The sequence below is a fragment of the Manis pentadactyla genome, chromosome 5 (assembly GCF_030020395.1).
Source record: "Manis pentadactyla isolate mManPen7 chromosome 5, mManPen7.hap1, whole genome shotgun sequence".
In the NCBI taxonomy this organism is placed as follows: Eukaryota; Metazoa; Chordata; class Mammalia; order Pholidota; family Manidae; genus Manis; species Manis pentadactyla.
Genome location: NC_080023.1, coordinates 146,632,661 through 146,659,381, shown reverse-complemented (window position 1 = coordinate 146,659,381; position 26,721 = coordinate 146,632,661). Strand labels below are relative to the sequence as shown.

The following is a 26,721-nucleotide window of genomic DNA, read 5'->3' as shown; positions in this document are numbered from 1 at the left end:
TTCCATCCACTAGAACCAAAAGAACCAACTAGCTCATCTCAGAAGGGAGCTGGTTAGTCTTCGTGTGTTAATTATGGACCTCCAGGGACAAGCCTTCTCTCTCTCTCTTTTTTTTTGCTGTCGACCAGAATGACAAGAATGGCAAAACCTTCAGGGGACGTCCTAGGACAGAGAAGGCTGTTGGTGCTACAGTGCCATCTGCCAACTTACAGCTCCTCTGAGTTGGGCCCTAATGGGCTCCTGACCCCTCTGGCCACCAGAATACTTACATGGGTATGGGACTTTAAACCATGGGGCTACCAGAAGCACCCCCTGCCTGGCATCGGTTCGAGCGTAGAAGCCATACTTCGTGCTGTCAGGAGGGAAGACATCTGTCACTGTGAAGATGAAGCACAGCAGCCAGGACACCAGGATGGCCAGGATGATCTGACACAGTCAAAGGAAAAGGCTCTGTCAGGCCAACAGAGGTGGTGGTGGTCGGCAAAACACACGCCTTCCTATAGCCTGAATATCACACCCAGAACCCACGATCATCAGTACTTGCAGAAAAAACATGCAACGGATCTGCTGAAAGCCTATTCCTTGAATGGAATCACATTCAGAGAAAGCAGTTTTATGCAGGTAAAGCTAATTGAACCCTAACTCTGCTAGTACAATAAGGATAAGGGACAGTGTGCCTGCAGAGGCACATGAAGTCAGAGCTCCCTGAGCCCCAAAGACAATCAATGTCCTCCTTTCTACTGCTAAAAGGATTTCAGGATCGGAAACTTCCCCCACTTTTATGCCTTAAAGTACACAACAATTTGGTGGACATTAGTACCCCAATGTCAGCACACAGACATTGTCCCCCCACTGAGGACCTGCTTAAAACCCTCCCTTCACTAAACATGTCACATATGAACCAAAGGCAGTATTGTCAAAAAAAAAAAAGAGTACTCACAGGGAACATTTTGAAAAGCTGTAATTTGTATGCAGTCCATCCTTTCTTGGATTTGTAAATTGGGAGAGGAAATTTAACATTTCTGGCATATTGAGAAAATAATAATACTAGGAAAATTGTCCTGAGGACAGAAAGAAAATAAACTAGGTTAAAGGCTGTTTGAAGGCCTTGAACACACCTGTGTTTTAAAATAATGCGCAAAGCTTCAATGGCAAAACTGACCAGATGTGTTCAATTCATTGCTCTAGAAAGCTGACAGTCCTCTAACTATTGGGAAATCACACTTTGGAAATGCCATTTGTGGAAAGAGGTCAGAACTCTTTTTCTTAGCATATCTTGATACTGAAATGAAACTGCCCATATAAATGCTTTGGCTAAATCTTCCATAACAGAGTAAGAAAACTTGAAGAATATACACACAGATGCAAAAAGCTCACTCTACATAAGGGAGAAAGACAAGGTGCCAGATCACAGTATAATCACAACTACAAACTAACTAAAACACCAGCCAACTTCACATGAGCATTCATATACACCAGCACACATGCATGCAGGTAAGGACAGATCTAAAATGCTCACAGGGACTGGCCTCGGCAGGGCAGTATGATTTGTGACTTTTTCCCTATGTCTCTGTATCTTCTGATTTACTTATAAAGATCTTTTAAAAAGCAAAAAGGAAAGGTTCAATATTTACGAAAGCTATACGCAATAGAAATCCTTATTATAATACCCCTGAACAGCTTCTGTGCACCAGATGTCATGTGAAGGTCATCTCCGCCTTCCGCAGTGGCTTCTGTGATCACCCACTTTATAGAGAGAAGAGGTCAGGCAGCTGGAGGTTGCCGTGTGGGTGGGCCAGGGATCTAACTCTACAGCCTGGGCTCTGAACTACTTTGCCACACTGGTTTTAAGGTCAGATATGTCTGGGCTGGCTCCAAAGTCCCTCCACCCCTAACCCAGTTGCCCTGAGGAGGCAGCAATGTCAGGCGACTTCCCTGCAGGGGGAACACCCATCCTAACCCATCTGGTGCCCCAAGTGTGGCAGCTGTGGGATTGCTTCCCATCACCGACATGATCAAGGCACACAATGATGTGTTTCATCACCCACAGGGACTTGCTCTTTCACTCACAACCCGCGGTAGAGCTGGTAGCAGAGTGCACACTCACTCAAAGCTGGCTGACTTGTTCCTGGGCACAGCTCCAATTGCCGAGGTGAATTACCAGCTCCCCTGATGGTGCGCTGTCACGGTCAAATCCCCAGTGAGGGGCGGGCTGTAGCTGGCTGGAGAACAGGCCTGTGCTGCCCCACCATCTCCCCACCTACCTGGATGCTTCACTTACCTCGCAACAGGGGTCTCTGCCCTACCACAAAGTCACTAGGCCAGTACCAGTTCCAGGTTGAAAATATACATGGGGCCCAGGGCATTCCAATTCCCCAGGGATGGTGAAGGTTAACCAAAAACACCCGGTAACAGTAGTGAGGGATACTGAACTTGTTTATTTTAAACTTAGACCAAAATAACATTTTCATGCTTTAGAAAATGCCACTGATTTAAATTTCAAAGTGAACACTATGAATCCAAAAGGTCCCAAGTCTGTTATTACTGTTACGATTATTTCAGGTGACACCCCACCTATTACATCTGCACCTAAAAAGTGTTCACTTTTTAAAGCATGCTTAAAGGAGACAGGGACCCACAGGATTTGAGGAAGGACATCCCAATGTCAGACTCCAATGTGACAGCACACAGTGAGCGAATGGGGCAGGTTTCCTTCCCACTCTAAAATCTGTCCACTTCTAACTTATGCTTATCCTCAAATAAATACACCTTTGGGGGCAGGTAGGGCAAGCAGCCCCAAAACAGACAGGCGGCAGGGCTCTGAGGTGAGGATGTGCCTGAGCTCACACACTGTGGCCAAGCAGAGAAGGGACAAGGATCCAAGCTCCAAATCCTCAGGCCGGTCCCGTCCATGACAGCTGGCCCTTTCCACCTCACCTTCACAGACTGCTGGCTATTCCTTCCTTTTACTTTATAAATACTATGAAAACAATGTCTGCTAAAATGTAGGATGACTGTCAACAGGTTGGGGCAAAAAACAAATTATGAAATAATGTAATGGTGAAGCTCTATATGCTCATATGTTTGTATTTATGAATAATATAAAAATATGGAAGGATGAGTACTAAATTTTTGCTAGTTAATCATGAGATTTTTGAGAGTTGGCAATGGGTAGGAGGGGACTATTATTTTACTTTAGATTTCTCTGTTTAAAAAAGATAGACAAAATCCTGAAGATCATTCATCGTCCCACTACTGGGTGAAAATGATGTAACATTCTGGTCTAATAATCCCAAACAGTTTCTCGTTCCCTGGATATTTATGCAATGTCACTGGGTCCTGAGCACTGGGGTCAGAGAGGGAGATGGGGCTGCCTGACATCATCCTTGCCCTCAGAACACAAAGGGGACATCACCTGACCCGAACTGGAATCATACTTTACGCAGCTTCTAGCCCCTATTAATCCATGACCTCAACAGACGCAGATCTAAAACAACCCCACTAGTAGCCGCTCAGCACTTATCTTATGGACCCCCCAAATCATTTAAAGTAGGACACTGCGTGCAACATGAACAACCTTGATGGTCACCCCTCCCGGCACCTGCCTGCTTATCTCCTTCTGGTAAGTTCCTACAACAGGAAAGAATCTGTCGACAAGTAAATACCTTATTCAAAAGCTTCTGACACAGACTGCCAAGTACATACAGAAACGTTGGGCCAAGTTACAATCCCACTCAGAAACCAAAAATGCCCGTTTGCTACTACTACAATACAGTCTTAAACTTTTAAATTCCTACCCATTTCAAACCTCTTTACACACAAGGTATGTTTTTCTTAATTGTCTGCCAACAAGCAAATGTTTTAAACATGCATGAGTATCAACTGGGGAGTAGCTTAATAGACTATTTCAAACAATTTAACATTACACAACTTTACAAAGACTAAACTAGATATAAAAACACTGTCTTGGAAAAGTAAGCCTGATCAGTTGTTGGGATGAAAAACAAATTATAAAATAATATAATGCTACAGCTGTACATACTCATATGTTTGTACTTTTGTTAAACAATATAAAAATATGGAAGGATAAACACTAGCTTTACTAGTTAATCATTAGATTTATTTTGAGAGATGGTGGTGGGTGGGAGGGGCTGTTTACTTTAGATTTCCCTGTTCCATTACTGTTAAACTGGAAATGACTATAATTTCAGTGTATTTGGGGGTATAGATAAAATGAGATTTCCCTTGAGTGTTTGGTGATGGGGTGGGGTGGGGAGTCATTACATTATTCTCTTTACTTTTGAATAGGCTTGAAACCATCCATAAGAGAAGTAAACAAAAAAACAAGTTTTGTCAAGAAAAACATACTTCCCAAACAGGACCTATATACACATGGTGTAAGAAATGTCACCACAGTTATCCTCCCTTGAGAATCTGTCTCTAATGCCACCTCCACTAGCTGACTTAGGATCCCCTCTCTTGTACAATCTGATCTCCCACAGCTAACAGAATCCAGGTGAGTATGTGTTTTGACAACTGGGGAGGGCAACCCTTTTTACACACTAATTGGCTATTTGTATTTCCTTTTTGTTTTTCTTAAATGGCTCCTATGAAACATTCTGTCCTTTAAATTAATTAGTGAAACTCTAAATTGGGAACATTTGCCTTTCTTGTGGAATTTGTTGTAAATATTTTCTGAGATTCATTTATAACATATGAGTTTTAAATGCATCAGTAGTAAAACCTATCTAATCTTTCTCTTCTCAGTATCTGCTTTTATGGAAGACATTCCCTGTCTTATGATTAAATATTTATGTAAGTTTTCTCTAGCACTTTTATGATTTTATTTTCTATATGTAAATCTTTAATATAGCTGAAATGTAATTTGATATAAACTAGGAATCAAAATTTTTTCCAAATAATTATCTCATTTGTCATACACAGTTCTTCCATTCCCCACTGATTTCAAATATGACTGCCATCATACACTAAATATTAATTTTTTTCTTGGCTCTGTTTCTATCTCTCCTATTCTGTTCTACCAACATGTATCTGGTCCCAGGACCACAGTATGGTTATTAAGCTCTGAAACTATTTTGGTTCTTGTAAAGGCAAGTCACCATTCCCTTCTCCATGACATTTCCAATATTGATCCACATTATTTCATTTTCTTGTCTTATGCAATGGTTAGCACATCCAGAACTTTAAATGATACTGGTGATAATAAACATGTTTATCTTAGCCTCTGATTTCAATAGGCAGGATTGATTTAAGCCCTTCACCATTAAAGTCTGAAACATTTACAAATCTTACTCATGAAAAATACTTCTATTCTCACCACTGCTAACAGCAGGCAATAGGAATATAACTTGAATTTGACTGAATTTGATTTTTCAAAATTGCCACCATGGTTTTCATTAATTAAATCTACCAGGAACCCATAATGGATTTTTAATAATTTTTAAATATTTGATCATCCTTGAGTCCCTGAAATGACACATAATGTGTTGTTCTTTGATTATCTGTAGTAGCATTTTCCCAAACCATGTTCCAAGGAACATTATTTAACATATGATATGTCACTAGATGTGACACTAAAAACGTAGACTGTGTTCAGAGCTAGATCCTAAAGCCTTGGCATTTAAAAAAAAATCACAAGGAGCCTTGAGTAGAGAAAGATGCTGAGCTTCAGCATGTTACTGCCTGAACATATCTGCACTCAGCTCCAGGTTTTACGCCCTACGAAGGAAGCCGCTGGTACACGCTCTCCTTTTTGTATTAGCTCTGCCAAGATTTGCCATAAAGATAAAATTGACCGGGAAGTTTACCTTCTTTCTTAAAGCTGCTGAAGAGTTTAAATAGTGCAGGAATTCTCTCCTCTTTGAAGATTTAATAGGCTTAATGTCTAACCAGTGGAGTTCAGAACTTCTTTTAGGGATAAAAGCCCTTGAACAACATTCTTCACTTCTCCCGTGGTCCTGGGTGTCCTCAAGCCTCCCGCTTCTCCCGTCACTTATTCACAACGTGCTTACTGAACACCTGCTCTGTGACAGATGGTGAGCCAGATGCTGGGGGCAACCAGCACAGAGCTGACACCCTGCCCTCACAAAGCTGACATCCCATAGTACAAAAGAGCTCCTGGAAACTAAAAAACACAAGAGCAGAAGTGTAAAGTTCAACAGAAGGATTCACAGATAGAGCTGAGGAAAATTCCCATTAATACAGAAAAAAGATGAAGAGATGAAAAACAGGAGAGCAAGCAGAGGCAGTGTTCGGGAGGTCCAGCATTTAAAAAATTACAGCAAGAGACGAGCAGGGATTGAGTGGAGGAAGTCATGCATGAAATAATTCAAGATTGCTCCCCATCCACTGAACACCTGAGACTCCAGAGAGAAAAGTGCCTGACGGCCCAGCCCGAGATGTCAACAGACTGCCAAGGGACAGGGGGTGAGGTTTCAGACACAGCAGCAAGAAGACCTAAAAAACTTCCAGAATTCTAGCATGTGTTTAACTGGAGTTTCAAAAGGAGGAGACAGAAGAGGAGGCCTTGAAGAGATCAAGGGCCAGCATTTCACAGGACTGAGAACAGGCAGGAAGGGAACAGGAGAGGTGCTGGAGACTAGTGCAGAGCCACGGCCACGGATGAGGCTTGTCAAGGGTGGTGGCCAAGAAGACCCGAGGACAGACCCAGGATGCATTCTGGAGGCAGGGTAGAATGATGGGTTGTACGTGCAGAACGAAGGACAGCAAAGAATCAAGGATGACTCCAAGGTTTGTGAGTTAAGCAGCTGGGTATGTGGGTATGTGGTTAAACAGCTGACTGACGTGAGCACAGGAGGAGAAGGAGCTGTGAAATAGGTTTGCAGGGCAAGGTGGGAATCAGGTTTGGCACTTTCTCCCTTTCAAGTTTGAAATGTCTTGTATAACAGCCAATGGAATGTGCAGACAGGGGCTGGACCCTACAGGCAGATATGGATGGAGGTCGCCAGCATGACAGATGTCAGCTGGTGCCACGGACTGGATGGGACCTGCCAGGGAGAAGCATGTGGAGAGGAGGTTGTCCAAGATGGGGAGCCCCAACACTCAGAGGTCGGGTGAGGAGAAATCTGCTTGGGTTTTATGCTCTTCTAGAAAACCACTCATTTTATTAATTTGTGTGTGTGTGGTTTTTTTTCATTTGAGAGCAAGGAGCATAGATTGGCCTCATTCTCCCTGGACCTACGGTTTTATCCTGTGTATGCGCACACACTCTCTGCTTATCTTAATCATTAATCAGCCTTGCTGGAAGTTCATCTACATGCTATTTTTCTAAGGAATAGCTTTTGGATTTATTACTTCTATTTGTTTCATATTTTTTAAATCTGTATTATTCTTTCCCTGCTTTCATTAGTCTCACTTTTTATCCTGTTTTGCTAGTGTGTAGAGATAAGCTCTTCATGTACTTGTAGTTAAGGTTATTTTTCTCAAGAACAACTCTGTTCTGTGCGAGCACTGCTGTTATTGTCATCATCTTCTAATTATCAGCAATTGTGAATTTTCAATTTCCTCTGACAATGAGTTATTTATAACAGTATTTTTCTAGCTTCGTAGCTTGGAGATTTTGTTTATCCTTTGGATATTGGTTTCTAATTTTACTCTGTGATGGTAAATACAATTTCTCTTTCTTGGAACTTACTGCATTTCACTGAATGAACAATTTTACATGCATTTTACACACCTATCCTGGTGGGGAGCACATGAACCAACCTTCAGTGAAATGGGAAAATTAAGAGCAATCTTGGGTATTTGCACATATCTTAATTTGTAAACCATGTTCTGACACAGACAGGCAGGATTAAGTTGATGGTTAAGTCCTGGCCAGGATGGTTTTGCAAACCACCCTAGCCACTTCCTTGCTGTGTGAGTCTGGGCAATAACTGCGTCTGTGTGCCTTGGCTTCTCTAGCTGTGAAACAGGGATAACATTGGTGCTCACCCTGATGTATAACGTATACAACAAGTGTTCTGTGAAGCAGTGAGGCATATGCTCAGCAAGAGCTGCCCATCACTGAATCATTACCAAGTATGTCACAAAGCAAAACAAGAACAATTAGAAGTCCCCTTGTGTTCTTACTTACTGTGGTTTAGAAATTTTACTGGTCACAAAATTCCAGTCTTGGAACCATTTTCCTATGATATGATCAACTCTATATATATTCTACAAGTGCACAAAAAGAATATGGTTCTGTTTGTGGAATACAGAATTCTGTGGCTCTAATAATCAATCTTATAATATTATCAAAGTCCTGGATGTCTTTACCAGTATGGCATTACTTAAAGGGGTAAGTGACATCTTTAATGGACTGGAATGTCTGTGCAGAAGGACCAGCACTGACAAGCAGGGCTTAGGCGGGAACTGTGTGGAGGCTTCTGCTGGCCTGGGGAGCCATGTCCTTCAGCGCCAACACACCCCCCGCCTGCTTTGTCTCCTGCCAATCGGGAAGTATTTTTGAGTCTCATCTAAAGGACCTGGCCTCTCAAATGTTTCAGCTCATGCACAGGAGACTCCACATGACCTCAAAAGTTAAGAGCTAATGGCACCACCCTCCTATCCCCTTTCCCAAAGCCTGAAACCTTACACCCCATCCCTCCATACATCAGTCTCAAACCTGTCTCTCCAATACCTTAACTGCATGTCACTTCCCAACCTCTGGGTCTAAAAAACCTTCCAGTAATTTCCCTGGCACAAAGCAAAGTTCAAACTATTTGACTATTCTTCAAAAAAAAAAAACAACTCATAGTCTGGGTAAATGTTCAAAACATTCCCAGCTGTCCCTCCATGGTAGGAAGAGGGGTGCAGGGTTTCCTATCCCTTCCTGAGCAGCCTCAGAATACTTACAGCATGGCGATGCCCCAGTGCTTCCCCGCTCGCTCTCCCGCTGCCTGGAAACCAGAGAGGCCGATGAGGGCCACAGTGGGCGTGATGGTCAGGGGCCCAATGTATTTCAGCAGTGCTCCGGGAAGGCCTAGGAGGCCAATGACCACTTCTATCAGCGAGGACATGATGATGGCTCCCTGGATCTGGAACAAGAGAGGGCACAGACATGAGAGTAAGCTGCATATACATCACTAACTCCAAATGTGACCTGCAACCACAACTGGTAATTCTGCAAGGCTTCAAGTTATTATATACAAGGCATGATGCAGCAGGAGAATTCTCAGAGACCCTCAAAGAAATCAGTGGGGGGACTGGGGCCTGGCAAACCCAAGTACGACATAACTGATGGAACAGTGTTATAGCAATGGGCACTGAGCCCAAAGTCAACCTGTATTTTCCACTGATAAATGAGACAACAGACACAATTTATAGTTCCATTTAAGACATGTGGCATTCAAAATCAACCTCAGAGAACACTGCATTTCAAAGACTCTTGACTTTAAAAAGGGAGCCCTTGGAAGACATCCAAAAGGCACTATTACTGACACAAATTTTAAAGGAACATGCCTGTTGTGTGGAACAGCAGTACGTGCCAATTCAAACTAATGGTGAACAGCCCTTATGGGTTTGTGAGGATCTGTATAAACCTCCAACCGTTCCTCCTGTCTGAGGACCCCTGTCATCCTGTGTCAGCACACTGGGGAAGACAAGCGTCTAGTTCCTTCTGCAGACACAGGCAAACCCTGAGGCCCGAACGAACAATTCTGCTGTATGTCAACAGCCTGTGCGGCTCCTTCCAGGGGAGCTGCAGCCATGGGCTGGCCATGCTGGAGGGTGGAAATGGGCAGGTCCTTGGGGGACCGGCAGGAGGAGTGCAGAAATGGTGGCCGAGAAACAGTATGTCTGGCTGCACAAAGCATTTGCTTGCTTTGTTTTATTTTATTTTTATTTTATAGTGGTGTCTTCTACATTTAGTTCAGCAACAAAAATATACGTGTCAGTAGTTAAAAAGAAAAGGAGGGCTTGATACAAGCAACTGCCATTTCTTGGGCACAACGAACACTGGAGCTGAAAGAAAACACAGAAGCCGCAGGCAGACAGTGCTCATCTCTCACCTCGCGGATCCGGGGGTACCAGATGTGTTCTGTACATAGCAGTTCTGCTGTTCCATTGGCAACTGAGACATCTTGAAAACAAAAACAAAGACAAAATTTTTCTTGGAGTGACACTGATGTTCACAGGACATATTCATTTTACTCTTTTTAGAATTTCCTCCCTGTTTTAAGTATATCTGGATAAATACCCATCCCTAGAATTCGAGGTACAACAGTACGGCTTACCATACTGAAAGGTGCATTTCCCCAATGCTAATTTAACCAAATTTATTCATCGACTGAGAGCTCCCAGCTTGTCAAAAAGCTGACTGAACTAGTGGTAACACATTGCTGGTGCCAGCCTCAAACAAAGACCAACCTTTGCAAGCAGCTAATTGAAATGCCCAATAGCAAGGTTGCCTGACTATGGGTTTTTAAAACGTAGATAAAACAGAGGAGGGCCTTTTCCAGTTCCTAAATTAAATCAGTGGCCACAAAGTAACTCCTAGGAGCAAGGAAGGAAATGAAGGCTGGAAAACTTTGCTCCTAGAACCTAAAAATGTAGTAGTATTTTGAGATTACAACAGGTCTATCTGATTTTCTCAAATCCTCTATCTGATCATTTCCTGACCTTATTGGGTTATTTAAGGATCTTTGCAATCACTACGGGGCAGGGAAGGGGGGATGAAAGTCATCTGCAGAAAACCAAAGCAGCCAGATCCTTAAAAAGCAGAGATGTTTCAGAGAATGGATGCTGATGCAGCAGAGGCTCATAAAATCCACTGGAAGAAAGAGGCAGAAAAATAACACAAATATTTTTCTATTCCATTCTGTATTTATCAATTTCATGAGCATAGAGAAATGAGGTCCTTTCTGGTTCTTACTTGCTCTGGGGTTAAGGATGAACAAGTGGATAGAGAGAGAGAGACAGAAACACGACCCACAGATTGGAGTATTCTAAACTGTTTGTTGGTTTGTGTGTTCTGTGCCTGATTCCAGAAAGGATTTAACTCTGCTGAGGGCAGCACATCCAGGCCTCCCTCTTATCACCTGTGTTAAAGGACCCCAATGACATATGTGGAAATAACTGCAATTACCTGTGGTGTTACATTTCCATTTATCTAAAGACAGGATGGCTCGAGCAGGGGCCAGAAATGCAAAAGCACTGGCCTGAAACAGGGGTAACCTAAAAGAAACGAGACCAAAACCATGATCACGGCATCAGGAACTACCGAGGTAGTTCACTATTTGACAGCTTAACAGTCTTTTCCACAGACAAACAGCACATGAGTAAATGCAGGTACACGTGGAGGAAGACCCGGTCTGCAAGACCTCCTCTGCCACACAGCCAGGGCCCCAGGCTTCTCTGTCCTCCCCTCCTGCTACTCTCCCCACCCCAGACAGCCCCAGGGTGGGCCCTGGGGGAGCCCTGAGGTCAGCGCCAGCACCCCAATATCAGCCCCTGCCATCGCCACCTTTCCCCTTGGGGATGGGGGATGGGGGGTGGGGGTACTTGGACGTCTCTCTTTCCTGCTGTGCTGTGCACTCCTTGTTAAACATGAGTGCACATCTTCCATTTTACCACCCTCCTCCTCCTCCTTTACAAATTATCTGTTAGCACAGGAAAAAAATCTATCTCCCCCTGTTGTTCCCTTTTGTAATTCAAAAACTGCCCTAACTCATAGAGGATAAGCATTAAAATGTTAGTGATCTAGATCTACTGAGGAAAAGGAAAGCTGTAAATTACAAATCAACAGTAAATACAGTATCTGCTTAATCACAAAAAATATTCAGAGTGTTCTAAACCTTATTTTTGAAGGACCCAGAAAACTTACAGACTCTGTTAAATTTCCTCCCTACATCCTCAAACTAAATGCAGAGATCCTCAAATGCCATCATTCAATTATGTTTTTGCTGCTTTGTAATGACTTGATGAACACTTTAACTATTCAAATTCAAAAGATTTTTGCCATTTTTTGCTGGGAATGTACAGCACTTCAGCTACAGTTGAATTAGGGTAGCTTTGTGGGCTAACATAAGAACTTGACTGCTGTTTTTAACATTAATTTCAGAATAAAATATAAACTTGCTCCTTTTATTTGTAGGGCTGGAAATTCCTGAACATCCAGGTATTTCTTAAATACCCACAAGCAGCCTTCCATCAGTCTCCTGGCCAGCAGGCCAGAAACCCAGCACATGCCTCTCTGAGCTGCCTGAGGCACGACCTGCCCTGACCAGAACAGGAAGTGGACTGAGCAACAGTGACTCTGGATGAAGAACAAGCAGCCCCTTTACAAATCCAGAGCCAGCACACATCATTCTGATACAGACGAGGGCCAGGATTTTGTTCTCCTGGCCATTTAACTCATGCAGTGAAATGAACTGAGAGAAGGCACGGTGCTGGCTTTAAGACCCAGAGGCAGGCTGCATGGTGCAGACCAGCAGCACTGTGGCGGCCACTCACACAGGCATGCCCTCCACTATAATTACCTAGCAAAGTACATAAAAAGAAGGGAAGGTCATCTGAAGTGGCAATGTCTATCAAAAGGAATACACTGTTTTGATGTACAAAAATGCCCCAAGAACAATTTTTCAGAAATGTACTCAAAGGGTAAAGGGAGGTCAGCAAGTAAACAGGAATGGATGTTTCCTCAAATGGTCCAAATGGCATCTGTCTTACTATTGTTTCAGATTTCAAGCAATGCATCTCAGGGCGATGTAAGAAGGACTACATTCAGAACACCTGTCCTTGGGAATACTGCAGTCAACATTGCACTGGTGACTCACTCACTGGCTACGGGAAAATGAAGAAGTGGCCCTGGGTCCCACTCCTGGTGACATGAACTATTCCTGACCTCAGTCTGAACCTGACCATCATTCCCTGGCACCTTTCAAGACAAGCATTTTATGGCTTCACCATAACCAAAGGCCCCAGCCACACTGCTACAAAGCAGCTCATTCACTGCCAGGCAACCAGAACCCTGGGTTCTTTTCAAAGTAGGTGGTAACAGAAAATTTCCCCCCAGGCTGCCCAAGGCAGTGTGTCCCAGGAGGATCTGGCGCCACATGCCAGCTTATGTATTCACTGTTCCACCATGTACGCTGCCTGCCACAAGCAGTGCTGGCAGAAGGACAGGCAGCCGCTTTGCACTCAGCACTAGTATGTACCTGGGCAGGTAAGTGTGCTCTCCATGATTGGCAGCACAAATCAGTGGCTAGACTGAAATATTCTTAGGGAAATGCAACAAAAGCACATTACTTCATTGAACAGGGACGTCCCTAAATAAAAAACCAACTTTGCAATGAAAAGACTAAGGATGATCAAGCTCTTGATATTCTCCACTGACACAGCAGCTTTTCCAGGCCCTTCCCGAGCATGAAGCTGGTAGGTCCCAAGGCTCTCCTCTATGCATTCAATTCACATGATCAGCTAAACCTCAGGTCTTCCAGCAACCACGCAGGTAAGACTTTCCTATTTTGTACTGATGACTGGACAGGAACCAAATTAAACCACCTTTCTTTACAGGAAAGAAAAGTGGTCAAATCTGGCAAGCTCCCCGTTTTTGTGAGTGAGCTCTTTCTGGGACACAGCCACCCTCACTTACCAGTTGTCTGGCTTTTGCACTATGATGGTGGGATTGAGTAGTTACAACAGAGCTTGAAACACTTACTGCTTATTTACAGAAAATGTTTGCCACCTTTGTCTATAGGGAAAAGTGTATCTTAAATAAGGGAAGAGGTGGTAGGTTTTTGCAAATTAAGTTTTTATCATCACTAGATGTCAGTGAGGACAAATCTGAGCAGACAGGCCTTTGTCATGACACATTCCCATGTCAGGCTCTAGCCCCAGGACAGTAAAGGAAACTAACCAGCCCAAACAAGCCTTACTTTCTCCAAGGCCCTTATGGGAGCACCCTATTTCCCCCTCAGTGCCCAGGTGACCTGAGCTCAGCTCCCAGCCTCATCCTCACCAGCCCCCCACACATCTGCACCTCACCTGGTCTGGGTTCTTGCCCGTGAGCCTTTGTCCAGCTCTTCTGTCAACTCATTTCTAATGTTCAATTTTTATTCATCATTCAAGGCACAAAGAAAATACTACCTCCTCCAGGAAATAATAGTCTAGAATCTCCTTATTAGATTTCTAATGTGTTTCCCTACACTCTGGACATGATTTCTGCAAGTTACCTACTAAGTCACCAGGAAGCTGCTTCATGATTCCTAGGGTGTGCAGGTTAAAAATGGTGAGGCTGGGGCACCAGGCACCACAAAGACTGACAAGCCCAGGGCCAGAAGAAGGAATTTACTATTTTGGTCACTTGCTAAACATTTCTTGGTAGTCGGCTTGACACAGGCACAATTATAAGCGATTTGACAGTGGGGGTTTAAAAAAAACTATCCCTAAGACCTTGAGAGGTTTCCGTCAAGGTCTCTGTTGTGTTGAAGAGACATTAACCGTGGCCACATATGAAGGGTGGTGATAAGGCGGTGGACGATGGCTGGGAATCTGTGGGAGCTATCACTCAATCTGAAGAACAAGAAGCACTTCACCACACATCCAAGGGGTATGAGGAGCCCAGGCAGAGAGAAGAGCAGATGCAAAACAAGAGCCACTGGACAGGCCCAGGGTCCTCAGAGAACTGCAGACTCTTTGCTGAGGATGGGGTTGATGTGGTGAAGGTCCGAGGGGAGCAGAAGGGCCTGAGCACAGAACTACGCCCAGGAGGCCCTCCGACAGGTTGTGGCACAGCTCCACTTGTGGCCCCTGCCCCGCTGACCCCTCCTGTGGCCATGTGGGCTGGATGACCTGCCAGCTCAGGCAGGGTCTCATCTATCAGCTCCCTTCATAGCACCCAAGAGATCTGCACTGATGGCTCCCCTTCTACCCCCTGCACCACCAGCATCAAAGGATAGCAGGATCTGGGCCCCCCTCATCCATCACTGTATCCCCAGCACTGACTTCCACTTCATGAATGAATGACCTGAGGCGCTGTTTGCAAATATTCTTTGAGAGGAATTTTACAGACTAGGAATAGGAGGTTAAGTTTTTTTGTCATGGTGATTTTAACTGCAAGTTTAGGACAGGCCTTTTTTTTTTTTTTTTTTTTAAATTAAAAGCACTGGAAAGAGAGAGCTTAGGGTCAAAATGTGCGTGGCTTTTCAAGATAAAAACAGACAACACTCCCAAGCCCCAGGGGCTATCAGTCCTTCTCAGTGTCATCAGAGGGAAGGCCTTAAAAAGTTTAAAAGGCTATGGGCCCTGAAGGTATGAAGGTATGAAATGTATCTGCCCTGAACTAAACCATTTAATGAAAATGAATAAAACCAAAACATAATTTTTGACACTGAGAGCTGACTCTGTGCCTGACTTCCCCCATCTAAGCAAAAAAACCAAGTTGGTACAAAACCTTCCACTGTCAAATAAATATTTACTTGAATCTAAACTGCAGCACAATTTTAAAGCAATAAACCCAAAGAAACGTAAAGCATGTTTGGCTTTGAGGAGCTATAGTTCCAATACTGAATCTGGCATCAAGAGCACGTCCTCTACATGCCTTTAAGAAAAGCAAAACACTACATGTCAAAGAAAACTCTTTCAATTGGTAACATTTGTCTATTATTTACTGTATGTACATCAGCTGAACTACTGGAAAGCAGCTTAGAGATACGGTGCATTTCACCCAAACACTTCAGTAGGCATCTCCTAAGAATAAACATACCCTCCTACATGATGCCTCTCTCTTATCGCACACACGAGAGGTGACATTAATTATATAATATAATATTCAGCCCATATATAAATTTCCCTGATTGCTTATACAAGTGCTTAGATCTGCACCTACTCCCCCAATCCAGTCAAGGCTCCTCTACATATTTGGTTATTATGTATCACATTTAGAGCGAGGCTGAACATTTTTGGCAAGAAGACTGCTCAAGCACTTCTCAGAGCGTCACATCAGGAGGCCTACCATGTCAGGTTGTCCCCAGAGGTAGAAAAGCTTGGTTAGGGTAGTGACTGCTGGCACTCTCCACTCTGCAAGTGCCTTTTCCCTTTTTTAATTAATACATTATAGGGCGCAAACATTCTATTCCCACTACTTTATTAACATTCTTATATAGTGGGCTTAAAAACTATGATTTTTTAAATTCATCATTCCACCCAAATTATTAGTGTCCTATTATAAAGAACTTTCCTTTGTCCAACTTTACCTCCCTTTTTCTTTTTAAGACATCACTGTAGATGCATGGTTCCTTTATTTATTCAGTTTTATAATTCACTTCCATGATTACCCCCCTTTTTTTTTCTTGGCAAATCATCTTGTTTATATATATATATATATATATATATATTTTTTTTGGTATCATTAATCTACAATTACATGAGGCATGATTACTCTTTTTTTTTTTTTATGTATAGGATTTCTTTTTTTTTTTTTTTTTATTGAAGGGTAGTTGACAACAATATTGCATTACATTAGTTTCAGGTGTACAACACAGTGATTCAACATTTATATACATGATAATTCTAGGTACCAGGTATCACCATACCAAGTTGTTACAATATTTTGACTATATTCCTTATGCTATACATTACATCCCGGTTACTTATTTATTTTACAATTGGAAGTGTTTATATATATATATATATTTTGTGAGGGCATCTCTCATATTTATTGATCAAATAGTTGTTAACCACAATAAATTTCTGTATAGGGGGGTCAATACTCAATGCACAATCATTAATCCACCCCAAGCCTAATTTTCATCAGTCTCCAATCTTCTGATGCATAACGAACAAATTCTTACATGGAGTACAAATTCTTACATAGTGAATAAGTTACATGGTGAACAGTGCAAGGGCAGTCATCACAGAAGCTTTCGGTTTTGCTCATGCATTATGAACTATACACAGTCAGTTCAAATATGAATATTCATTTGATTTTTAAACTTGATTTATATGTGGATACCACCTTTCTCTATTATTATTATTTTTAATAAAATGCTGAAGTGGTAGGTAGATACGAGATAAAGGTAGAAAACAGAGTTTAGTGTTGTAAGAGAGCAAATGTAGATGATCAGGTGTGTGCCTGTAGACTATGTGTTAATCCGAGCTAGACGAGGGCAATAAACATCCATGTATGCAGAAGATTTCTCTCAGAACATGAGGGGGGAGGTTCTAAGCCTCACCTCTGCTGCTCCCCATTTTCTCAGCAGATGGCCCCCCTGCGACTGTGCCTGTCTTAGGTTGTTCCTCCCTTGAGGAATCTTACCCGTCTCTGGCTAACCAGTCATCTTCCGGGGCCATACAGGGAAATGTTAAGTTGGTAAGTGAGAGAGAAGCCTTATTGTTTGAAAAGGTTAGCTTTTTACTTCTTTGCATATTTATGCCCTGTGGCTTCTATGCCCAGCATTTGTCTTGAGGTGTCTTTACCACTTGGAAGAATTATGATACTCGGTAAATTTGATATGAGGCACGAATTCTATTTAAGGTTTGTAATTAGGAAGGAAGAAGAAAAGCTATAGAAGTAGCAGGCGGAAGAAAACATGGGAAGATTGATTATTTCTTTGACATATCTTCTTGTAGAGTAACTTCAGCATGTGTAGGTTTTAAGCTACTACTTAAATTGCGCACACACATTAACATAATAGGAGTATAGTTACATAACCAAAACATATCTGTAATTACCAGCCATCTCCAGTGAAACCAAGAAAACCAGTTAGGCACCTTAGGCATTTGTGAAAACTTATCTATGATATGGTGGATATTGTCCGACTGAACTTAAACAGTCTGAGAGAATTCAGATAAACTAGAACAACCCATTCCTGGGGACTGTTCATATCCCATATGTTCTTTTAACGATAAATAGTCTGTGGTTGTAAGATTTTGGAGCGCTACAATTTGCACTTCTCCTAATTCTTGGTTGAGTTCCAACAGTATAGATCCAGTCAGATTTGTTGTTTTACTGTATGCACAGGCCAGCTTAGATATCTCCTTCCTCATTCCCATGGCAAGTCCAGGAACTGGTGGGATGAGTGCATCTACACCTGTGACAGTGCGTGGATCTTTGTTGGAGTTTTTTTTTTTTTGCTGATCATCTTCTGTCATGAGGCTTCCCGAGAGTGCTGATGTTGGAAGTTCTTTTTCATATCGTATCTTAGTTCATTTTCGGGGTAGCCAAATTAGGCTTTGATCCTCTGTATAAATACAAACAGACCCTTTGCCTACACTTTTATATGCCCTTTATATCATTGTGTAGAACTCATTAGAGGTCACCACATAGGAACTGCTTTTTTTTTTTTTTTTTAATCATTAATCTACACTTACATGACGAATACTTTGTTTACTAGGCTCTCCCCTATACCAGGTCCCCCCTATATACTCCTTTACAGTCACTGTCCATCAGCGTAGCAACCTGTTGTAGAATCACTACTTGTCTTCTCTGTGTTGTACAGTCCTCCCCTTTCTCCCACCTCGCTATGGATGCTAATCTTAATACCCCTCTTTTTCTGCCCCCCCCCTTATCCCTCCCTACCCACCCATCCTCCCCAGTCCCTTTCCCTTTGGTACCTGTTAGTCCATTCTTGAGTTCTGTGATTCTGCTGCTGTTTTGTTCCTTCAGTTTTGCCTTTGTTCTTATATTCCACAGATGAGTGAAATCATTTGGTATTTCTCTTTCTCTGCTTGGCTTGTTTCACTGAGCATAATACCCTCCAGCTCCATCCATGTTGCTGCAAATGGTTGGATTTGCCCTTTTCTTATGGCTGAGTAGTATTCCATTGTGTATATGTACCACATCTTCTTTATCCATTCATCTATCGATGGACATTTAGGTTGCTTCCAATTCTTGGCTATTGTAAATAGTGCTGTGATAAACATAGGGGTACATTGGTCTTTCTCATACTTGATTGCTGCATTCTTAGGGTAAATTCCTAGGAGTGCAATTCCTGGGTCAAATGGTATGTCTGTTTTGAGCATTTTGATGTACCTCCATACTGCTTTCCACAATGGTTGAACAAGTTTACATTCCCACCAGCAGTGTAGGAGGGTTCCCCTTTCTCCACAGCCTCGCCAACATTTGTTGTTGTTTGTCTTTTGGATGGCAGCCATCCTTACTGGTGTGAGGTGATACCTCATTGTAGTTTTAATTTGCATTTCTCTGATAATTAGCGATGTGGAGCATCTTTTCATGTGTCTGTTGGCCATCTGTATTTCTTTTTTGGAGAACCGTCTGTTCAGTTCCTTTGCCCATTTTTTAATTGGGTTATTTGTTTTTTGTTTGTTGAGGCGTGTGAGCTCTTTATATATTCTGGACGTCAAGCCTTTATCGGATGTGTCATTTTCAAATATATTCTCCCATACTGTAGGGTTCCTTTTTGTTCTACTGATGGTGTCTTTTGCTGTACAGAAGCTTTTCAGCTTAATATACTCCCACTTGTTCATTTTTGCTGTTGTTTTCCTTGCCCGGGGAGATATGTTCAAGAAGAGGTCACTCATGTTTATGTCTAAGAGGTTTGTGCCTATGTTTTCTTCCAAGAGTTTAATGGTTTCGTGACTTACATTCAGGTCTTTGATCCATTTTGAGTTTACTTTTGTATATGGGGTTAGACAATGGTCCAGTTTCATTCTCCTACATGTAGCTGTCCAGTTTTGCCAGCACCACCTGTTGAAGAGACTGTCATTTTGCCATTGTATGTCCATGGCTCCTTTATCAAATATTAATTGACCATATATGTCTGGGTTAATGTCTGGATTGTCTAGTCTGTTTCATTGGTCTGTGGCTCTGTTGTTGTGCCAGTACCAAATTGTCTTGATTACTATGGCTTTATAATAGAGCTTGAAGTTGGGGAGTGAGATCCCCCCTACTTTATTCTTCTTTCTCAGGATTGCTTTGGCTATTCGGGGTCTTTGGTGGTTCCATATGAATTTTTGAATTATTTGTTCCAGTTCATTGAAGAATGTTGCTGGTAGTTTCATAGGGATTGCATCAAATCTGTATATTGCTTTGGGCAGGATGGCCATTTTGACGATATTAATTCTTCCTAGCCATGAGCATGGGATGCGTTTCCATCTGTTAGTGTCCCCTTTAATTTCTTTTAAGAGTGACTTGTAGTTTTCAGAATATAAGTCTTTCACTTCTTTGGTTAGGTTTATTCCTAGGTATTTTTTTTTTTTTGATGCAATTGTGAATGGAGTTGTTTTCCTGATTTCTCTTTCTGTTGGTTCATTGTTGGTATATAGGAAAGCCACTGATTACTCTTTTTTAATAATTAAATGGTCCCAAAGTTGCCCAAAGCAGCCTGTTCAAGCAGATTTGCATTCTTTCCAACATAACTCTCCCTTACCACCCCTTATTCTCTGAGCAGTTCCTTGCTTTCTGGCACAAGATGCTCCAGGCTCCACATGTATTTTTCTTTCAGCCCCAGCCCTGTAGTCAACCACTTCTCCAAAGAAGCCCTGGTTTATTTTAGTGGAGAATGGTATTTAGAAATCAAGATCTGAGCACTAATGGGCTTAGTGTACTGGGATGGCATTTAGTGAGCAGAGACAGAGTTCTTTTCTGAATCACAGGGTCATAATGATACCTCCAATTCAACCCAGTACCCCTGGATTACCTTCTTCCCACATGCTTATCTCCTCTACATAGCACATCCAAATTTCCAATGTCAACATATTTATGAATTTGATCTATCCTGTAATACCATACAGCACGGTTCCAAAATATCATCAATGTCATAACTAACAAGACTACCAAGTTCAAGGTTGGTTTGGTTGGTTGTCTTTCTTTTTGGTGGTAGGGGGGGTGTCTTTAGAATATAATCCACTCAGGGTATGCAAAGTACTACATTCTAAAGTCTGTGAGTTCTTTTGATATATAGTTAGATTCACTTGTTCTGTTTGTATTCAATTTAGAGTTTGCTTTTCTTCCTTTTAGAAATCTGGGTAAGTGTCACTAGCATCCCTACCCCCTCTTACCCATGTAGTTAACCATTTTCATTAATTTTATCCTTATTTCTTCACACACACAGACGCACATAGACACACACACACACAGACACACACACACACACTTTTTTGCAACTTGCTTTTCCAATATATCCTGGAACTTACTCTATACCAGTTCTAGAGATTGCTCTCATTCTTTCTCAGGGCTGCATAGGACTTCACTGTCTCCTGTATATAGATGGGCATTTAAGTTGTGTTAAATATTTTGCCATTACAAATTATATAGCAATAGGTAACTTTCTGTATGTTGTTTTGCATTTGTGGTAGTAAATTTCTTCAGGGTAAATTTCTAGAAGTGGGGTTACTAGATCAAATGGTAAGTGCATAGATACTCGAGATATTATAAAATTCCTCTTCACAGGGATTCAACTATTTTCACTCCTGAAAGCAATTTTGAAGAATGCCTGTTCTCCCACAGGCTTACCATAAGAGTTAAATTTTTTAAATTTTCTGTCAACTCACAAAGGTGAGAAATGGTATCTGAGAGTAGCTTTAGTTTGTATTTGCTTCCTAATAAATCAATTTGATGATCATTTCATGTGGTGAAGGGCCAGTGTGTGACTTTTTTGACTTGTTTGTGAACTCTCTCATCAGGTCTTTGCCCTTTTTCTATGCAATTTTTGGCATTTTTTAAACTTTGATTTCTAAGAGTTCTTTTTTCTGCATTAGAGGTATTACACTTTATCTGTGATTTGCTACAAATACTTTCTCCAGTTTGTTATTTTTGTTTGTTATAGTATATTCTTACAATGCAAACCTTAAAGGTTTTTTTTATAGTTAATATCAAATTTATCATCCTATTATTTCTGGAGTTTGAGTCCTAGCTTAAAAGTCTTTCCCTACGTCTAGGTTATAAATGAATTTATCCTTGTTTTATTCTAATACTTGTATATTTTTATGGTTCTTACATTTGAATCGCTAATCCTTTTTAAGTTGATTAAAAAAAAAAGCACTTAACTAAAGGCAAGTGTGACCTTTATCTTCCAGTTCATGTTATTCTGGTCTTACAGGTAAATACCAAAATTACATGAACTATTCTAATCAGTACTTCAAATCAGAGAGAGTCCTGCAAAACCTCAGTGGGAACCAGCTGCCCAATCGGGTCCTCTCTGAAGTCACAATTCACAAAGCAGGAGGCTTTGTCCAGTCTGAGCACAGGCTACTTGGATAAAATTTCGACAGCCTCCTTTTTAAGCATGACGACATCAACTATTTCAGGTCAAGGGCTTGTTAGCCTAAAATACTATCACTGCTTAAAGATCTAGCCAGTCACAGAGAGGCATGAAGGAATTCTTTGGGGTGTGGCAATTCTGTGTTGGTGGTGTTGGTGATGTGACTGCACACATGGGTAAAAATTCATCTAATTGTACACACGAGGAAGGGTAAATTTTACCATATGTCAATTACACCTCAAGAGATGCAGCTTAAAAAATATCTGTAAAGTGTCCTTCTGGGAGAGAAAGTGGGGGGGGAGGGGCAGCAGAGAATGACATCATATTCCTTAGAATATCAGAATTATGTCCAGTAGTTACAAAAAACACAAAATTTAAAAAAGCTTCCCTCTAGGTGCCTGGCGAGAAGCTCCAGCCTGTCCTTTGGCGCAGGCTGCCCTATCCCTGTGCGCCTCTGCCAGGGCAGCCACCTGCCTGAGAAGGGAGGATGGAGGGGAGACACAATGGGCCACGCCTGAGAGGATGAGCAATTCAGAGCATGCGGGAATGTGCAGGGCTAGCAGGGTGTGACTAAGAAAAAAGACTGTGGAGAACTAAATTCACTAGCCCCACACATACTAAAAGGACACTCAGTCAGTCTCCTGGAGCCCAGACATATGAACAGGGAAACAATGAGTCAGCTAAAGGGGAGACCTCCCTGGAAAGCTAGAGCTGAAGGAGCTAACCTGAACAGCCCCACAGAGAGGCAGGAGGTGCTCAGGCCTCAGAGGGAGTGGGATGAAACTCTCGGGCCATTTTCTGATGACCTCTGTGACACAGTCTGGAGGGCCACCCTGGTTGGGGGATGCTGGCACACCAAACAGCGGCTGCACTGATGGTGACACAGTGCTCCATCAGGTGGCCCTGCTCTTGCCCGCTGCACACCCCTCTGCCTCACCTGTACCCACCTGCTTCCTTTCCTTCCAGGCAGCCCACTGAACTGAGAAACAATAGGAGAGTGTGGACAGGTGCTGGTATGATCTCCTTTGATGCTCACTAGCCATTCATTATTATTACCATTTCAGAGTACGAAGAGGGCCCGGAGAGGCCAGGCAGCCTATGGGCACATGGTCATGTAACTGGTACACAGTGGGAACAGGAAGGACACCACCACTTAGGCCAAAGCTCCCATGCAGCTGGTTAGGGGATCTGTCCGGGGGGCTGAGACAGAGCTCCTTTCTCTCAGGTCATTACCTCTAGGTTCTCACTGGTCCCCATTTCTTTCATGTGCCATCTAAAATATTCTGAGTTAAACAGACTATAATTTGGGTAAAAATATTCCTCCTAAATCAACCAGGCCTCTGGCCCCATCTCCCAGTTTACAACAAGTAATAGCGATTGTAGAAAGTCAAATCCCACTACAAGGACACACTCAAGACAAATTCAGGCCATGGGATCCTCAACGAGACAGCTGGCCTGGACTCTTTAAAGCAATGATATGGAGGGAAAAGGTGACCACGGCTGGTTATTAAGAGACCAGAGGGACATGCAACAAATGCACCACATGAGCCTGACTGGATCCAGGTCCAGGGAAGTGGAAGGAGTAGCTATTCAAGGTATTTTAGGGACAACCTGGGAGACCAAATACAGATCCCACATTAGATGATGTGCAGAGTGACTGCACTTCCCCAGGTGCAATGAGGTTACGCAGGAGACGCTCATCCCTAGCAGAGTATGTGGGGGTGAACTGGCATGCTATCTGCAGCCTCACTTTCACGTAGCTCAAAGAATTGCACACATACCCCGCACAAACACGTGATGAAACAGAATAGGAACAGAACAGACATTCTGGCCCCCTACCCAGATCTGATCCCTGCATCCCTCCTTTATCAATAGTTCAGCATTCAAAGGCCGGGACTTGAGACCTTGAAGTATCCCGAGCCACCCCTGCCCTCAGTGAGCACAGGCCCCAAGAACCCAGGGAGATGGAAGGCAATGAAGACCTCATTGAAAGCTCCCCACTCAGGACAGACTCTAGTCAGCGAACAGGTTGCTGCACTGATTACAATGACTGTCTTGGAAACAAAATGAACAAAATAGCAGTAGACTCACAGACTGAGAATTGACTGGCGGTGACCATGGGGGAGGGGCTTGGGTGGGTGGTTAAGGAGGGTGAGGGGGTTAAAGGGTCACAAAACTTCTCAGTACAAAGCAAAACAAAATAAACAAAATAACAACGGCCGTCTTGGCCCAAACCCTACCTTTTCTCAGCAAAGGAAGGTTCTGTGTGCCTAGAGCAGGCCTGTGATGGCCAGGAGATGGCCACCACCCTGCAGCCTTTTCTTCTGCAGGACAGCTCAAAGCAGGGCCTCCAATAGGCACGTGGAGCAAAAGGCTGGGGGTAGCCCCCCAAACAGCATTGGCCACACTTCAGGAAAGGTCAGGGGAGGCTGGCACACACGCGACAGGCAGGGTCCCCTTCACCCCCAGCTCTGCCCTGGCACTCGAGTCAGGGGAGGAGACGCTGGGAAGTTCAGAGCTGCTACCAAGACTTGGTCTCTGTTGGGAAACACAGCATTGGCCAAGCTGATGCATCAGCGGAGTCCTCCCCAGAGCCTGGGAGGCACAGCGGCGGATGGCTAACAGCAGGCTTAGGGTGACACTGGCGACCCTGCCCTCGCTTCTCAGAACTTTCAAGCTTCATACTAATGGCTGCAACAAGATCAAGGAGTCGCTGGGATTGACATCACCCATCAACTAAACTGAGAATTGTTGAAACCTCACTCAAGGGAACTTGGCAATGAAGACCTCATTGAAAGCAAAGTGCAGGAGATCCAATTCAAGGGGAAGAGGAAGGAGGAAAAGCAGGGTGGAGAAGGGGATGGCAGAAGCAGCCATTAGAGAATCCACCTGCTCGCCACAAAAGTCACATAGCAGTGGGGGCTGAGATCCACAACCTCCATGTGGAAACAGGCATGGCCCCCGGAGGACAGGAAACCACCTTTGTGTAGGTGCGATACACAGTGATGGAAGGAGGGTCTGCAGCACGCACTGCATCAGGCACACTCAGCCAGCCCAGCCCGTGGAAAACATGGCCCCAGAGAAAACATGCAACTATCCTGGAGCTGTCATTCAGAGCTTGTGCTCAGCGTGCAAAGGCATACATCTGTTTCCCTATCAATTTGGGGTATTTTTATGGAATGAAACAGGTTTCCAGGAACTGCACGGCCCTCTTCACTAGAATGCCTGTGAGAGATGAGGAAGGGGCAATCTGGCTGCAGCCCACTGGCCAGGACTGTTCACACTTCCTTCCTCTGCTCTAGACCTGCAGCCATCTCTGCTGCCTCAAATAAGGGGCCCATGCCACATAGGCAGATCACGGTTGTCCCCTGGTCCCTCACACCCACTGCATCCAGTCCAGTGGCACCGGGCACTCAGAGGTGGTAGGTACATACACAAGAAACACAGAACTCAGACACAACACACAGTAAACTGCTCCAAGTGGGAAGAGTGAAAATCCATTCCAGAAATCATGAATACTGAACACGAAAACCTTTTCCTTCTGCTCTCAGCCCAAGGAAACACACACATACAGGCCATCTGTAATCCTTATGGCTGTGACACTGGGAACAAACCCCCCTCTCGGCGGCAGCAGCCCTTCCATCTTGCACCCCCCATGCCCTCTGCCCCACCTGCTTTATGTATTTCTCTGACCCTGTTGTGATCAGGAAGTAAATATTCCTGTGATGAGGGTCTACGTCATCATTTTGCAGAACCAAAAGGCTCTTTGTATTATTCAAACCCTACTATTTCCCAAAAGTATTTTAGAAAGCTTCTGATAATCTACAGAAACACAACAATGGTATCCACTGTGAAATGTCAACCTGAGGCCACCTTAGGAAGAGCCTTCTCTCATTTTCACGAAAGGAAACAGCTAGAGGTCACCTGTTTAAGGTTGGGACACTGAATAGATCCCTCCAACTTCCTGTGCTTGCTTACCCCATGTGTGAAGGGACAAGAAACCAGTATTTGTCACATGCTGTAAGCCAATAACGCTACATAGGGAGAATTGCAGATTCTGACTGCCTATGGGATACAGTTTATCATCAAGGTATCCACCAACTTGAGTTTAACTAGCACAAGCGATGCAGCCGGCTCTGATGGGCCCCCAGGAATAAACCAGGGGTGCACACCCCAACCCTGCCCTGAACAGGAGCTGGGGGTCTGGGTTCGTTGTTTTTGGAGTTGAAGAATTAACTTCGCAAATGCTCAAGGAAGGCAACCAGGATAAAAAGGATTTTTTATTCAGAAAAAGCAAAAGTACAGAACTCACAGCATGTTCTGGGAGGGGACAAGAGTGTCTGTGTCTGGGCTTTGTCTAGGGGTCTGTATCTCACACTTAGCTGAATTGCTTAGCTGAGTTGTCTAATTTCTATTGGTTCCTGCTGGTATGCTGTTCATTGTTTCAACTAATCTCATTGAAAGTTGTCTATTATTTCTAAATTTGGCATGCTCACACGACTCTAACTGCCAGCAAAAAGCCCAAGGACGTTCCTCC

At 43.2% G+C, this 26,721-nt stretch overlaps 1 protein-coding gene and 1 long non-coding RNA gene across 7 annotated transcripts in view; both read right to left on the bottom strand.

Moving 5' to 3' along the window:
- Positions 1-26,721, bottom strand: part of SLC23A2 (solute carrier family 23 member 2) — a 139,172-nt gene that overhangs the window by 26,221 nt on the left and 86,230 nt on the right. For all 6 annotated transcript variants that reach the window (XM_036885078.2, XM_057502757.1, XM_036885077.2 and 3 more), the window contains 5 exons: positions 11,108-11,196; positions 10,032-10,102; positions 8,878-9,059; positions 941-1,061; positions 270-426 (listed from right to left, as the gene is read on the bottom strand). In XM_036885078.2, coding sequence (XP_036740973.2) covers positions 270-426; positions 941-1,061; positions 8,878-9,059; positions 10,032-10,102; positions 11,108-11,196 — 620 coding nt within the window. The remainder of the gene's footprint in view (positions 1-269; positions 427-940; positions 1,062-8,877; positions 9,060-10,031; positions 10,103-11,107; positions 11,197-26,721) is intronic.
- LOC130683861 (uncharacterized) lies at positions 16,344-24,151 on the bottom strand. Its single transcript, XR_008997900.1, has 2 exons — positions 20,264-24,151; positions 16,344-16,401 (listed from the first exon to the last, which is right to left on the bottom strand). It is a non-coding gene; the product is annotated as an uncharacterized LOC130683861 (long non-coding RNA).